The sequence below is a fragment of the Colobus angolensis genome, unplaced genomic scaffold, assembly GCF_000951035.1.
Source record: "Colobus angolensis palliatus isolate OR3802 unplaced genomic scaffold, Cang.pa_1.0 Scaffold36, whole genome shotgun sequence".
Taxonomy (NCBI): domain Eukaryota; kingdom Metazoa; phylum Chordata; class Mammalia; order Primates; family Cercopithecidae; genus Colobus; species Colobus angolensis.
The window spans coordinates 174,962-187,298 of NW_012116932.1; the positions used below are offsets into that span (position 1 = coordinate 174,962).

The window sequence follows — 12,337 nt, forward strand, 5'->3', positions numbered from 1 at the left end:
AGGCCCGCCGAGCCGCTGGGGTCCCGGGCCCGATCGTGGTAGCGGGCCTGTTTCCTGAGGAAGTCCTCAGCGCGCTGCTGGCCGAGGCGCTGGTCCACGGTGGGCTCAGCCGCCCGGCTCTTGTTGGTGTTGTTGTTGCGGTTCTCCTGCGGGTCCACCACCAGCGGCCGGTCCAAGTGCGTCTTCATGTCAGGCCGCAGGTGCCGGGTGTAGGCAGCCTTCCAGCGCTCGTCCGGGTCCATTTCGTTGTACAGCGCCTCCCGGCTGGCCAGCAAGTTCTGCTTTCGCATCTCACTGGTCCGCTGCTCCCACACGGACTTGGCTGGCTTTTGATTCTTCTGTTGCTCTTTCCTGCAGTGGGGTGATTACAGGACTTAAGAGCATTGGTAGGCACTGTAGCTTGGACGGATGGCCCAGGCTAACCAACCCACATCTCAGCCTCCTACTCCTGCTCTCCACCCTCTACTCTCCACTGGATGCTAGAAGGAGCCTGTGAGCATCTGAATCAGGGCCCAGCCTCCTCTGCTCAAGAACTCTCCATGGCTCCCACCTGACTAGGAGCAAAAGCCCAAGTCCTCCCCCTGACCCAGAAGGCCCTGTGTAATCTGCTTGTCACCTCTTTGCCCTCACCTCCTCACACTTACTATTCGATTCTAGTCACACAGGCCTCCTTCACATCAGGCATGTTACTGATTCAGGGCCGTTGCCCATGCTGTTCCCTCTGCCTGGGATACTCTTCCCCAGGCCCCCCAATGGCTCCTCCTTCACCTCCTTCAGGCCATGTAACCTTCTAGGTGAACAGTCCCCAACCTTTTTGGCACCGGGGGCCAGTTTTGTGGAAGACAGTTTTTCCACAGACCCAGGTGTGGGGGGTGGTTTTGGGATGAAACTGTTTCACCTGAGATCCTCAGGCATTAGATTCTTAAAAGGGGCATGCAACCTAGATCCCTCAGATGCACAGTTCTCAATAGTGTTTGTGTTCCTATGAGAATCTAATGCCGCCTACTGATCTGACAGCAGGTGGAGCTCAGGCGGTAATGCTTGCTTGCCCACTGTTCACCTCCTGCTGTGTGGCCCCATTCCTAATAGGTCTCGGACTGGTACCAGTCCACAGCCCAGGGACTGGTGACCCCTATTCTAGGTGATGCCTTCCCTGACAACTTTGTTTAAAATCACAACTGTCTTCACTTCCACCATTTTCTTTTTTTTTTTTTTTGAGACGGAGTCTCGCTCTGTTGCCCAGGCTGGAGCGCAGTGGCCGGATCTCAGCTCACTGCAAGCTCCACCTCCCGGGTTTACGCCATTCTCCTGCCTCAGCCTCCCAGGTAGCTGGGACTACAGGCACCCGCCACCTCGCCTGGCTAGTTTTTTGTATTTTTTTTAGTACAGACGGGGTTTCACCGTAGTAGCCAGGATGGTTTCGATCTCTTGACCTCGTGATCCGCCCGTCTCCGCCTCCCAAAGTGCTGGGATTACAGGCTTGAGCCACCGCGCCTGGCCACTTCCAGCATTTTCTATTTTCCTCCCCTACTTTCTCTGTAGTTCCATCACCATCTAACACAATATATAATTTACTTATTTATCTAGTTTATTGACTCCTTCCCTTGCTAGAATGGCTACATTCAGGTGGGATTTTTTTTCTCCTTGTTAATGCTGTATACCCAGAAGTTAGAACAGTGCTGGGTACATAATAGCTGCTAACTAAATATTTATTGAGTAAAAGTGGGTGGAAGGACAAGAAGTGTCTCTTCCTAAAGCTCAATTCTGTCAAGGACCACCCCTAATGCTTCCCAAATCTGTGCCTGGGATAGCGTGGAGGTTGAGGAGCCGGGGTAGCATCCCAGGGATTAGGGGCACTTACACAGCTATGGACATGTTGGCCGCGGACAGAGGACTCACTTCTGCCACCTCCTTGGCTTTCTGTAGGGCAAGTTTCTGGTTGGCTGCTTCTTCTTCCTCTTGCTCGTCCTAAAAGGCACATGGAATCTTTGTTCACAAAACATGAACTAGGCCTTGGGGACTCACTTCTGACCCTGTTGCTGACCAGGGGCAACATCTGAAATATTTAAAAATAGGTTTGGCTTGAGTATCGACCAATCGGAACCAAGGCTCCCCAGTCGGAATGGGTACCTGCTATTGGTTAAGTGTACTGCTTTCTCCTCTGTGTATAAGCTTGACATCTAACTCATTATGAAGCCTATCTTAACACACAGCCAGATGACAAAAAGTAAAAATGTCCCTTCTCTTCCTACAATGAAGACTTTCCTGCAGTCTGGTTTTTTGTTTTGTTTTCTTTTTTCTTTTGCTTGTTTGTTTTCAGAGACAGAGTCTCCCTTGGTTGCCCATCCTGGAGTGCAATAGCACAATCATAGCTCACTGTAGCCTTGGACTCCTGGACTCAAGCAATCCTCCCACCTCAGCCTCCCAAGCAACTGGGACTACAGGTGCATGTTACTATGCCCAGATACATTTAATTTTTTTTTTTTGGTAGAGACAGGGTCTCGCTATGTTGTCCAGGCTGGTCTTGAACCTCTGGCCTCAAATGATCCTCCCGCTTCAGCCTCCCAAAGTGCTGGGATTACAGGCATGAGCCACTGTGCCTGGCCCCTGCATCCTGTCTTAATGAGCTGGAAAGCAACGCAAAGATTTTCCTCTCACTAGGCTTTCTGAGCCATGTGAACTCTCTGAACCAACGTTCAAAAAATACCAACTAGCCTCACACACAGAAGAGCCTGGCATCCGATGGCCCATGCCATGCACTGTCAACAGCCCCCGGAAAGAGAATCAGGAGAGGAATTTATATTCCCAGCCCCCACGACAGGAAGGCGGTGGGGAGAGGAGAGCAGGGCACTTGGGCTACAGCCAGCTGCCCAGGGTGCTGCTGCTCACTGGTGGTTAGGTTCAGAGAGGAGGAGAATGGGGGAAGATGTTTTAAAAATACATACAGAAAAAGACGTTTTTGGACTTTAAATCCTTCTTCAGCCTTCATGCAGGGCCTCATTCGTAAAACAGAAAAGCCAACAAAGAAAAAGCAAAGAAAAAGCAACGAGAAAGAAATGGCCAGAAATGAACCCGCCCATAAGAAAAGTCATGGCATTGCAGGACAGCTCTCTTCCCTGTGCTCCGAATTACTAGAACGGGGAGCAACCTTACCACCTTGGAAATGGTCAGATCAGGACGCTGTCAGAGACAACATGGAGATGGGATCTGGCTGGCCACCCTGCTCTCACAGGGCCACCCCCACCCCTCCTGGCACCATTCCCAGCATTTTTCAGAGCCAGGTCTCTGGACCATCTGCCTCAGAAACACCTAAAATGCAGATCCCCAGGCTCCCCCAAAGAATCTATAGAACCAGGGCTGGACTCTGGAATCTGCATGTCCCACAGGTTCCCAAGTGAGCAGGAAACATGCTCAAATTCAAGCAACTGGTACACAGCAGTTAACAGCACAAGCTGCAGACCCAGACAGCCTGGGTTCAAATCCCAGCTCCACAACTTACTGCTGTGTGGCCTTGAGCAAGTCTCTCAACCTCTCTGTGCGACACGTATCTCATCTAAAATTCCAACTCTCCCCGACTTTCCCTACTGAATTTTTCTCTGTCGCGTTTATCACCAACTGACAAGCTACATGTTTATAAATTTATCTTGTTTCTTGTGTGTCTCCCCTCTTGAATCCCTGCTCCACGAAGACAGAGATTTTTGCCTTTTTTTGTTCACTACTTAATCCCTAAGTCCTAGACTAGGGTCTTGGTCACACAGTAGGTGCTCATTAAGTGCTTACTGAATGATGAAATCTATAAAATGGGGCTCAGAGAGCTTGCCTCCTAAGATTTCCATGATGATTGAATAGGATTAAAAACACATATTAAATGACCAAGAAATGCTCATAGGATCAGTGAAAGAAAGAATGTGGGTCTGGAGAAGAATGTTCATACCTCCCAGGAGATAAATGAGCCGGCCTTTCTCCCTCCCCGTCTCCTACCCTCCTGCACCAGCCCCTGAGGATGGACTCTTGGAACTTGGATGAGCTCATGGCTGGATCAGCCCTCGGCTCAGCCATGCCAGCCGGCTCCACAGTGGCCAGGCTCGTGGCCGTGTGCTTGGGATGGCAGAGACTTCCGCTTCCCTCCAGTGGGAGCTGGGGCCGGGAAACTCTCTCTCCCTCCTGCCAGGGCCGGCAGATGGAGCGTTGGCAACCGTCTGCTTAGTTTGGTTCAATTTCACAAACATGTCCTGAACACCTCGAGGCACTGGAGGTGGGGCTGCAATGCTGAGGGCGACCCCGGGGCTGAGAGGAAGACCCTGTACCTGTTACATGTCATCTTAACTTAATAGGGTCCTTGCGGAGGGGCTTAGGCTGGACCGAGGCTAGCTCTTCACATGCTAGGTTTGGCTAAGGGGAGGCTCCAGCGGGAAGCCAGAGGAAGAGAGAAGGTGGGGACATTTATTGGCCTTTCCATCTGTGCCTTGCCATGGTTCTGGGTCCTCTAAGGTCCCAGGGCTGGTGGCAGCCCTTTTTCCTTGGCCCCAACTCTTCTTGGGTCCCCATAACAGCACTCCCTCTCCCATCCACTAGCTGGGGGCGACACCATTCCTTGGAAACCCTGCTTACTCCCTGTAAACGGCCTTTTGGTTGAGTTTGCCATCTGTTTCCTGCAGCGACCTCACTGCCTTCCCCCTTCCCACCCTCTTGGCTGTAGAATTTGCTTGAGAAGGGACAGTCTGTTTCTGGGAGTGGGGGGAGAGGCGCCTTCTCTTTGCACAGTGCATCCCCGGCAAAAGTTGTGACCCCGTTCCCGTGCCCCCACCCCTACTCCCGTCCTGATCTGCCATGGGTAGGTGGTAACTTTGCCAGAGAAACATTCTCCCACCGCCTCCACCTTGGTGAGCTCCTGGGCGTTGGCCAGATTGTCCACAGCGATGGCCAAGAACACATTCAGGAGGGTGTCTGCAAATGTCTGAGTCAGGAAAAGCAACCATTGGTGGGACACCACTTGGGCCCTGGGTATCTGGGTCTCTCAGTACCCTCCCTTGAGCCCCTGCCACCTCTCCTCTGCCAGAGGTCCAGGCCTGTCCCCATCTCTCCCTCCATGAAGGATACAGTTCCCGAAGAGTGTCAGTACAATGAAATAGATGGAGAACACCATGCCGCCCTGCACGCCCCCCTGAGACTTGATCCCGTCGTACATGACCTCGTTCCAGTCTTCGCCCGTCAGGATCTGAAAGGGGAGGAAGAAACACACAGCCAACCCCCTCTCAGCCACGGGCCCCTCGGAGACGCAGTTGTGGAGCCGGCATCCACCCACTCCATCCCCAAGCCCAGGAGGTCTTTAACAATCCTGCCTGGTTTGCTGAACTAGACTCTGTGTTGGCTTCTCCTTGGCTTTTCTCTTTCTTTGCGAGTAGAAAGGGCTGTTCCTGCATTGAGTGGCTCTTAGCCTGGCTTCTAGGAAAATGGAACCCTGGAGGAGTCACAAACCCTCCTGTCACTCTGTCTTACCTGATGTGATTAAGGGGATTTGCTGTGGACTAAATTGTGTTCCCTTCCAAATTCATGTGTTGAAGCCCTAACCTATAACGGGATGATATTTGGAGATGGGGCCTTTAAGAGGTAACTAGGGTTAGATGAGGTCATGGGGGACTTCATGATGGTATTAGTGCCCTTATAAGAACAGGAAGAGACCGCATGCCATGACGCATGCCTGCAATCCCAGTACTTTGGGAGGCCGAGGTGGGAGGATCACTTGAGCCCAGGAGTTCAAGATTAGCCTGGGCAATATAGCAAGACCCCATCTTTACAAATAATAATAATAATAAAAAAATAGCTGGTGCACATCTGTAGTCCCAGCTACTCAATGGGCTGAAGTGGGAGGATCATTTGAACCTAGGAGTTTGAGGCTGCTGTGAGCTACGACTGCGCCACTGCACTCCAGCCTGGGCGACAAAAAAAAATGTGATTTGCCTAAAAAAAAAATTTTTTTTTTGAGATTTTTGTCTCAAAAAAAGAAAAGAAAAAAAAGAACAGGAAGAAACGCCAGAACTCTCTCTCTCTCTGACATATGAGGACACAGCAAGAAGGTGGCTATCTGCAAGCTAGGAAGATAGACCCCACCAGGAACTAACCCTGCTAACACTTCGATCTTGGACTTCCTGGCCTCTAGAACTGTGAGAGAATAAATGTTTCCTGTATAAGCCACCCAGTCTGTGGTATTTTGTTATGGCAGCCTGAGCAGACTAAGACAGGATTTTAATATTTACCTGTGTTCCTCGTGTAGTCATGGTGATGATTAAATAAACTACTATGTGGATAGCACAAACGTAGCACAAGGACATGTTTGGGGTCCCCCTGCCTGAGGCAGACCCTGGAACAAGGGTTCAGGTGTAAGTGGTTTATCTGGGAGGTGATCTCAGGAACCACCAGTAGGGGAGAGGAGAAGTGAGAGAGGGAAAAGAGGGCGGAATATAAACAATATGTTATCAAGTGAGTTTCCACTGTAGGTAACCGGGGCTCGGTCTTGCTAGGGAGCTCTGGAGGTCATCCCACCTGAGGGTGAGGGAGCTGGGGTATTTATCCACCAACGCTGCTCCTTTTAGGGTGTGGTGCAAAAAATTCACAGTACTACTGGACTGCAGTTCCTTGGGGGCAGAGCACGGGACCAGAGAAAGACCAAGGTAAAGGATTAGGTGTTGACAGATAGAAGTTTTGCTGATGCATATTGAAAGAACCAAGGGGATATTCAAACAGCACCTACATGCTCCTTTAAAAAAAATCCAACTTTCTTCCTTCTATCCATATTTTCCATGAGGATAAAGTAATAGTTACAGAACTCCCAAAACATTAATCTGCTAAAACAGGGTTTCTAAGCCTCAGCACTGCTGATATTTGGGGCCAGATTATTCTATTTGGGGCTGTCCTGTGCATTGTAGGATGCTGAGTAGCATTCCTAGTCTCCACCCACCAGATGCCTGTAGCACTCCCTCCCTAGCTATGACAACCAACAATGCTTGCAGACACTGCTACGTGTCCTTGCAGGACAGACTTGCCCTTGGGTGAGAACCTCTGAGCTAAAGATACATGACTAGTGATCAGCGCTATTCATAATCGCTTATGGGATGGGTGTGGTGGCTCGTGCCTATAAACCCAGCACTTTGGGAGGCCAAGGCAGGCAGATCACGAGATCAGGAGTTTGAGACCAGCCTGGCCAACATAGTTAAACCCTGTCTCTATTAAAAATACAAAAATTAGCCAGGCATGGTGGTGCACACCTGTAGACCCAGCTGCTGGGGAGGCTGAGGCAGGAGAATGGCTTGAACCCAGGAGGCAGAGGTTTTGGTGAGCTGAGATCACGCCACTGCACTCCAGCCTTGGCAACAGAGAGAGACTCCATCTCAAAAAAAAAATTGCTTATGTGGGGGCTCAGAACTTCCCTTCATGGAAGATCTCCTCTTCAGCTCCCTGTCTAGGGGTCTCATTTAGAAACTACCTCCCCAGGCCGGGCACGGTGGCTCAAGACTGTAATCCCAGCAATTTGGGAGGCCCAGACGGGCGGATCACGGGGTCAGGAGATCGAGACCATCCTGGCTAACACGGTGAAACCCCATCTCTACTAAAAATACAAAAAAACTAGCCAGGCGAGGTGGCGGGTGCCTGTAGTCCCAGCTACTCCGGAGGCTGAGGCAGGAGAATGGCGTGGACCCAGGAGGCGGAGCTTGCAGTGAGCTGAGATCCGGCCACTGCACTCCAGCCTGGGCAACAGAGCAAGACTCCGTCCCAAAAAAAAAAAAAAAAAAAAAAACTACCTCCTCAGGAGAAAGAGAGAGTGAAGTCACATTTTCTATACACCCTCAGTCCCCCAAAGAGAAAGAATCCACCAGAGATGCTCTGAAGGTCCCGGCTGGGCCAGTTCCAAGCCTCAGGGAATGTGCCCACATGGGCGCAGAAGTTGCTTTGAGTTGATCACCCTGGAATACGAGACCAAGGTATCTTCAGATTTGGTGGGTGTATTAGCCATTTTTTTTTGTTTGTTTCTCTGCCTTTTTTTGTTAAGAGACAGGGTCTTGCTCTGTGGCCCAGGCTGGAGCTCACTGCAGCCTCAAACTCCTGGGCTCAAGCAATCATCCCGCCTTGGTCTTCCAAAGTGCTGAGATTACAGGCATGAATCACCTCACTGGCCTGGCCATGCATTTTGTTTTCTTTATTCTGATGCATCTGGGGTCTTGCTGACTCTGGAGGGACTGCCCTGTCCAGCACTAGCCAGTCCCTAGCGGTAGTAAACAATTTAGCCCTGAGCAGGCTTTTCTTTTTTTCTTTTTTTTTTGAGACGGAGTCTTGCTCTGTCGCCCAGGCTGGAGTGCAGTGGCCGGATCTCAGCTCACTGCAAGCTCCACCTCCCAGGTTTACGCCATTCTCCTGCCTCAGCCTCCCAAGTAGCTGGGATTACAGGCGCCTGCCTCGTCGCCCGGCTAGTTTTTTGTGTTCTTTAGTAGAGACGGGGTTCCACCGTTTTAGCCAGGATGGTCTCGATCTCCTGACCTCGTGATCCGCCCGTCTCGGCCTCCCAAAGTGCTGGGATTACAGGCTTGAGCCACCGCGCCTGGCTAAGCAGGCTTTTCAAATGCAAACCAAACAATATCCTAACCAGCCCATATCCTAACCACTTCCTTTACCTTCCCAACACTATCCACCTTCCCTAACACCCCAAGGTCAGGTCCTAGACAAGTAGGAACATCTCCTCTGCCCCAGGGCCCACTGAAATGAACCAAACTAGCCATTCTTGAGCTGTTGACTCTGCCTCACCCATTCCTTCCCATGGAAACCACAGTCAAGGCTCTTGCCCAGATTTTCCTTCTCTTCCTGCTTGACCCTGTTGCTTCCCTGCTTGGTCCTGCATGGTGTGCTCCTTCTCTGAGGATCTGCGAGTACAGCAAACTTTCTTTTTGTTTTTGAGATAGGGCTTTGCCCAGGCTGGAGTGCAGTAGTATGATTGCAGCTCACTGCAGCCTCAACCTCCTGGGCTCAAGCGATCCTTCCACTTTAGCTGCCCCAGTAGCTAGGCGGTATGCATCACCATGCCCAGCTAATTAATTTTTTTTTTTTGTAGAGATGGAGTCTCATTGTGTTGCCTAGACTGGTCTCAAACTCCTGGCCTCAAGTAGCCCTCCCACCTTGACCTCCCAAAGTGTTTTTATTTATCTATCTATCTATCTATTTATTTTTAGAGATGGAGTCTCACTCTGTTGCCCAGGCTGAAGTGCAATGGCACGATCTTGGTTCACTGCAACCTCCGTCTCCCGGGTTCAAGCAATTCTCCTGCCTCAGCCTCCCAAGTAGCTGGGATTACAGGCACGTGACACCACGCCCGGCTAATTTTTTGTATTTTTAGTAGAGATGGGGTTTCACCATGTTGGCCAGGCTGCTAATTCCTGATCTCAAGTGATCTGCCCACATGGGCTTCCCAAAGTGTTGGGATTATAGGTGTGAGCCACCGCACCTGGCCAAAGTGCTGGGATTATAGGCGTGAGCCACCATGCCCAGCCACAAACTCTTTCCAGTGACATTCATCTCCTGATCTGTTGGCCTCACCATATTTGAATAATGATAATCATAAAATCTGTACGTTAAAGTGGTATGAAAAGGCAAGGTAGAGAAGGAGGAGTTCAGGGAAGCCCCTTGGATGTGGAGTAGGCACTTTCACCTGTGACACTGAGAGGCGTTGGCCCATGGGGCCAGGTGGAGGCCGTACCTGAAACACCGTCATTATTGCTGCTGGAAAAGTATCGAAGTTGGTAGGAGGAGTCCCTTCATCGAAATTAAACCTGCAGGGAGGACACGGACATTTCACATTGGCCCCACCCCAGGTGCTCTGAGGGCGTGGCTCAGTATCTCATCTCCAAGGAAACGAATGCCTCTATCATCTCTGTCCCCAGGAAACCCTGAGTGGTACCCAGAGCCCTGCTCATCTGGGTGACTGCAATAGGTGTCTGGGCTACAAGGAAGGCAGCCTGCATGGCGGAGGGGAATGTGGGCCTCTGGATGCCCTGAGCCCGACCCCAGGGAACCAGGGGTTGGAATTCCTGTGAAGGACTTACTGGCCGCCAAAAAGTTGCATTCCCAAAAGGGCGAAGACGACAATGAACAGGAAAAGGAGAAACAACAGGCTGATGATGGACTTCATGGAGTTGAGGAGAGAGACGACCAGGTTTCTGAGAGATGCCCAGTACCTGCCGACAGAGGCCGGGTGAGGACTCAGGCCAGGAGGGGCAGGCATGGCCCCGGAGTCAGCCCTTGAAGCACGAGGCTCACTTTCCCAACTTTCTGGAGGTGGCCCCACCATGTCCCCCATCCCCACCCATTGTACAAATGTCCAGGAACCCCAAAGACTTACTTTGTGACTTTGAAAATACGCAATAACCTGAGGGCTCGTAACACGCTGATTCCAAAGGATGTGCCAGGTTTTATGACAGCCCAGATAACCTCGAAGATGCTCCCAATGATAACCTAAGGCAGAGGACCTGGTCTCATGTCCAGGGACAGTGTCTGGGCTCCAGAACTGGCAAGCATTTCCTAGGCACCAACCTTGCAAGAACCCAACCAAACTCCTCCCTCCAAATGGAAGCCGGGTGAGGATCCTTGACCCTCTCATTCATCCATTCATTTATCTATAGAGACCAGGTCTCGCTGTGTCACCCAGGCTGGAGTGCAGTGGCGCAATCATAGCTCACTGCAGCACTGTCTTCCTGGGCTCATGTGATCCTCCCACCTCAGCCTCTTGAGTAGCTGAGATTATGGGTGTGCACCACCACACCTGGCTAATTTTAAAGCATTTTTATAGAGATGGTGTCTCGCTAGTATTGCCCAGGCTGATCTCAAACTTCCGGGCTGAAGCCATTCTCCTGCTTTGGTCTCTCCAAGTGTTGGCCTCTACTTTCCAAAGCATTGAGCCACTGCACCTGGCCTCTTATTTATTTTTTTATATGTATGTATGTATGTATGTATGTATTTAGAGATGGAGTCTTGCTCTTGTCACCCAGGCTGGAGTGCAGTGGCGTGATCTCGGCTTACGGCAACCTCCGCCTCCCAGGTTCAAGACATTCTCTTGCCTTAGCCTCCCGAGCAGCTGGGATTACAGGCACCCGCCACCACGCCCGGTTAATTTTTTGTATTTTTAGTAGAGATGGGGTTTCACTATGTTGGCTAGGCTAGTCTCGAACTCCTGACTTCGTGATCCGCCTGTCTCGGCCTCCCAAAGTGCTGGGATTACAGGCGTGAGCCACGACACCTGGCCTCTTTTTTATTTATTAAGAGCACACACAGGCCTGAGAATTCCTGAAACACATAATTACAAAGTGAATGTTCATGCAACTACTACCTATGTCAACAGTTAGGAGAAGACTGGGGGCAGTGGCTCATGCTTGTACTTCCAGAACTTTGGGAGGCTGAGGTGGGCAGATCACTTGAACCCAGAAGTTCAAGACCAGCCTGGGTAACACAGAGAAACCCTGACTTTACAAAAAAAAAAATTAGTCAAGCATGGTGGCATGTGCCTGTAGTCCCAGTTACTTAGGAGGCTGAGAAGGGAGGACAGCTTGAGCCCAGGAATTTGAGACAGCAGAGAGCCGCGATCCTGTCACTACACTCCAGCCTGGGCAACAGAGCAAGACCCTATCTCAAATAAAATAAAAAATAAAATAAAAAGGGACATGGATACCCTGGAAGTTTCCAGAGACACTGTGATATAACTACCATCCTGAATTTTATAATAATCATTTTCTTACCTTAAAAAAAATTGAGGTGAAATTCACATAGCATAAAATTCACACTTTGAATTGCGCAATTCAGTGCGTTTAGGTACATGCACGATATTCTGCAACTATCACCTCTATCAAGTTCCAAAACATTTTCATCACCCCCAAAAGAGGCCCTGTTCCCATTAGCAGTCACTCCCCACTCTCTCTCACCAGACCCTAGCAACCACTAATCTACTTTCTGTCTCTGTGGATTTGCCTGCTCTGGACATTTCATACATATGGAATTATGCAATACTTGACCTTTTGTGTTTGGTTTCTTTTACTGAGCATTGTGTTTTCGAGGTCCTTGACTTTTTAAAGTATTCAAGTATCATCCTCAAAAAATATAATTTAAGGTGGGGCGTGGTGGCTCACGCCTGTAATCCCACCACTTTGGGAGGCTAAGGCGGGTGGATCACCTGAGGTCAGGAGTTCGAGACCAGCCTGGGCAAATTGCTGAAACCCCGTCTCTATGAAAAATACAAAATTAGCCGGGGATGGTGATGCATGCCTGTAATCCCAGCTACTTGGGAGGCTGAGGTGGGAGAATG

At 50.4% G+C, this 12,337-nt stretch overlaps 1 protein-coding gene across 1 annotated transcript in view; it reads right to left on the reverse strand.

Moving 5' to 3' along the window:
- The window catches only part of CACNA1A (calcium channel, voltage-dependent, P/Q type, alpha 1A subunit), a gene marked incomplete at its 5' end in the record, with an annotated part of 337,656 nt that overhangs the window by 112,551 nt on the left and 212,768 nt on the right, over window positions 1-12,337 (reverse strand). The window contains 7 exons of the mRNA XM_011953392.1: window positions 9-351; window positions 1,862-1,968; window positions 4,871-4,947; window positions 5,101-5,218; window positions 9,743-9,815; window positions 10,089-10,220; window positions 10,385-10,497. Coding sequence (XP_011808782.1) covers window positions 9-351; window positions 1,862-1,968; window positions 4,871-4,947; window positions 5,101-5,218; window positions 9,743-9,815; window positions 10,089-10,220; window positions 10,385-10,497 — 963 coding nt within the window. The remainder of the gene's footprint in view (window positions 1-8; window positions 352-1,861; window positions 1,969-4,870; window positions 4,948-5,100; window positions 5,219-9,742; window positions 9,816-10,088; window positions 10,221-10,384; window positions 10,498-12,337) is intronic.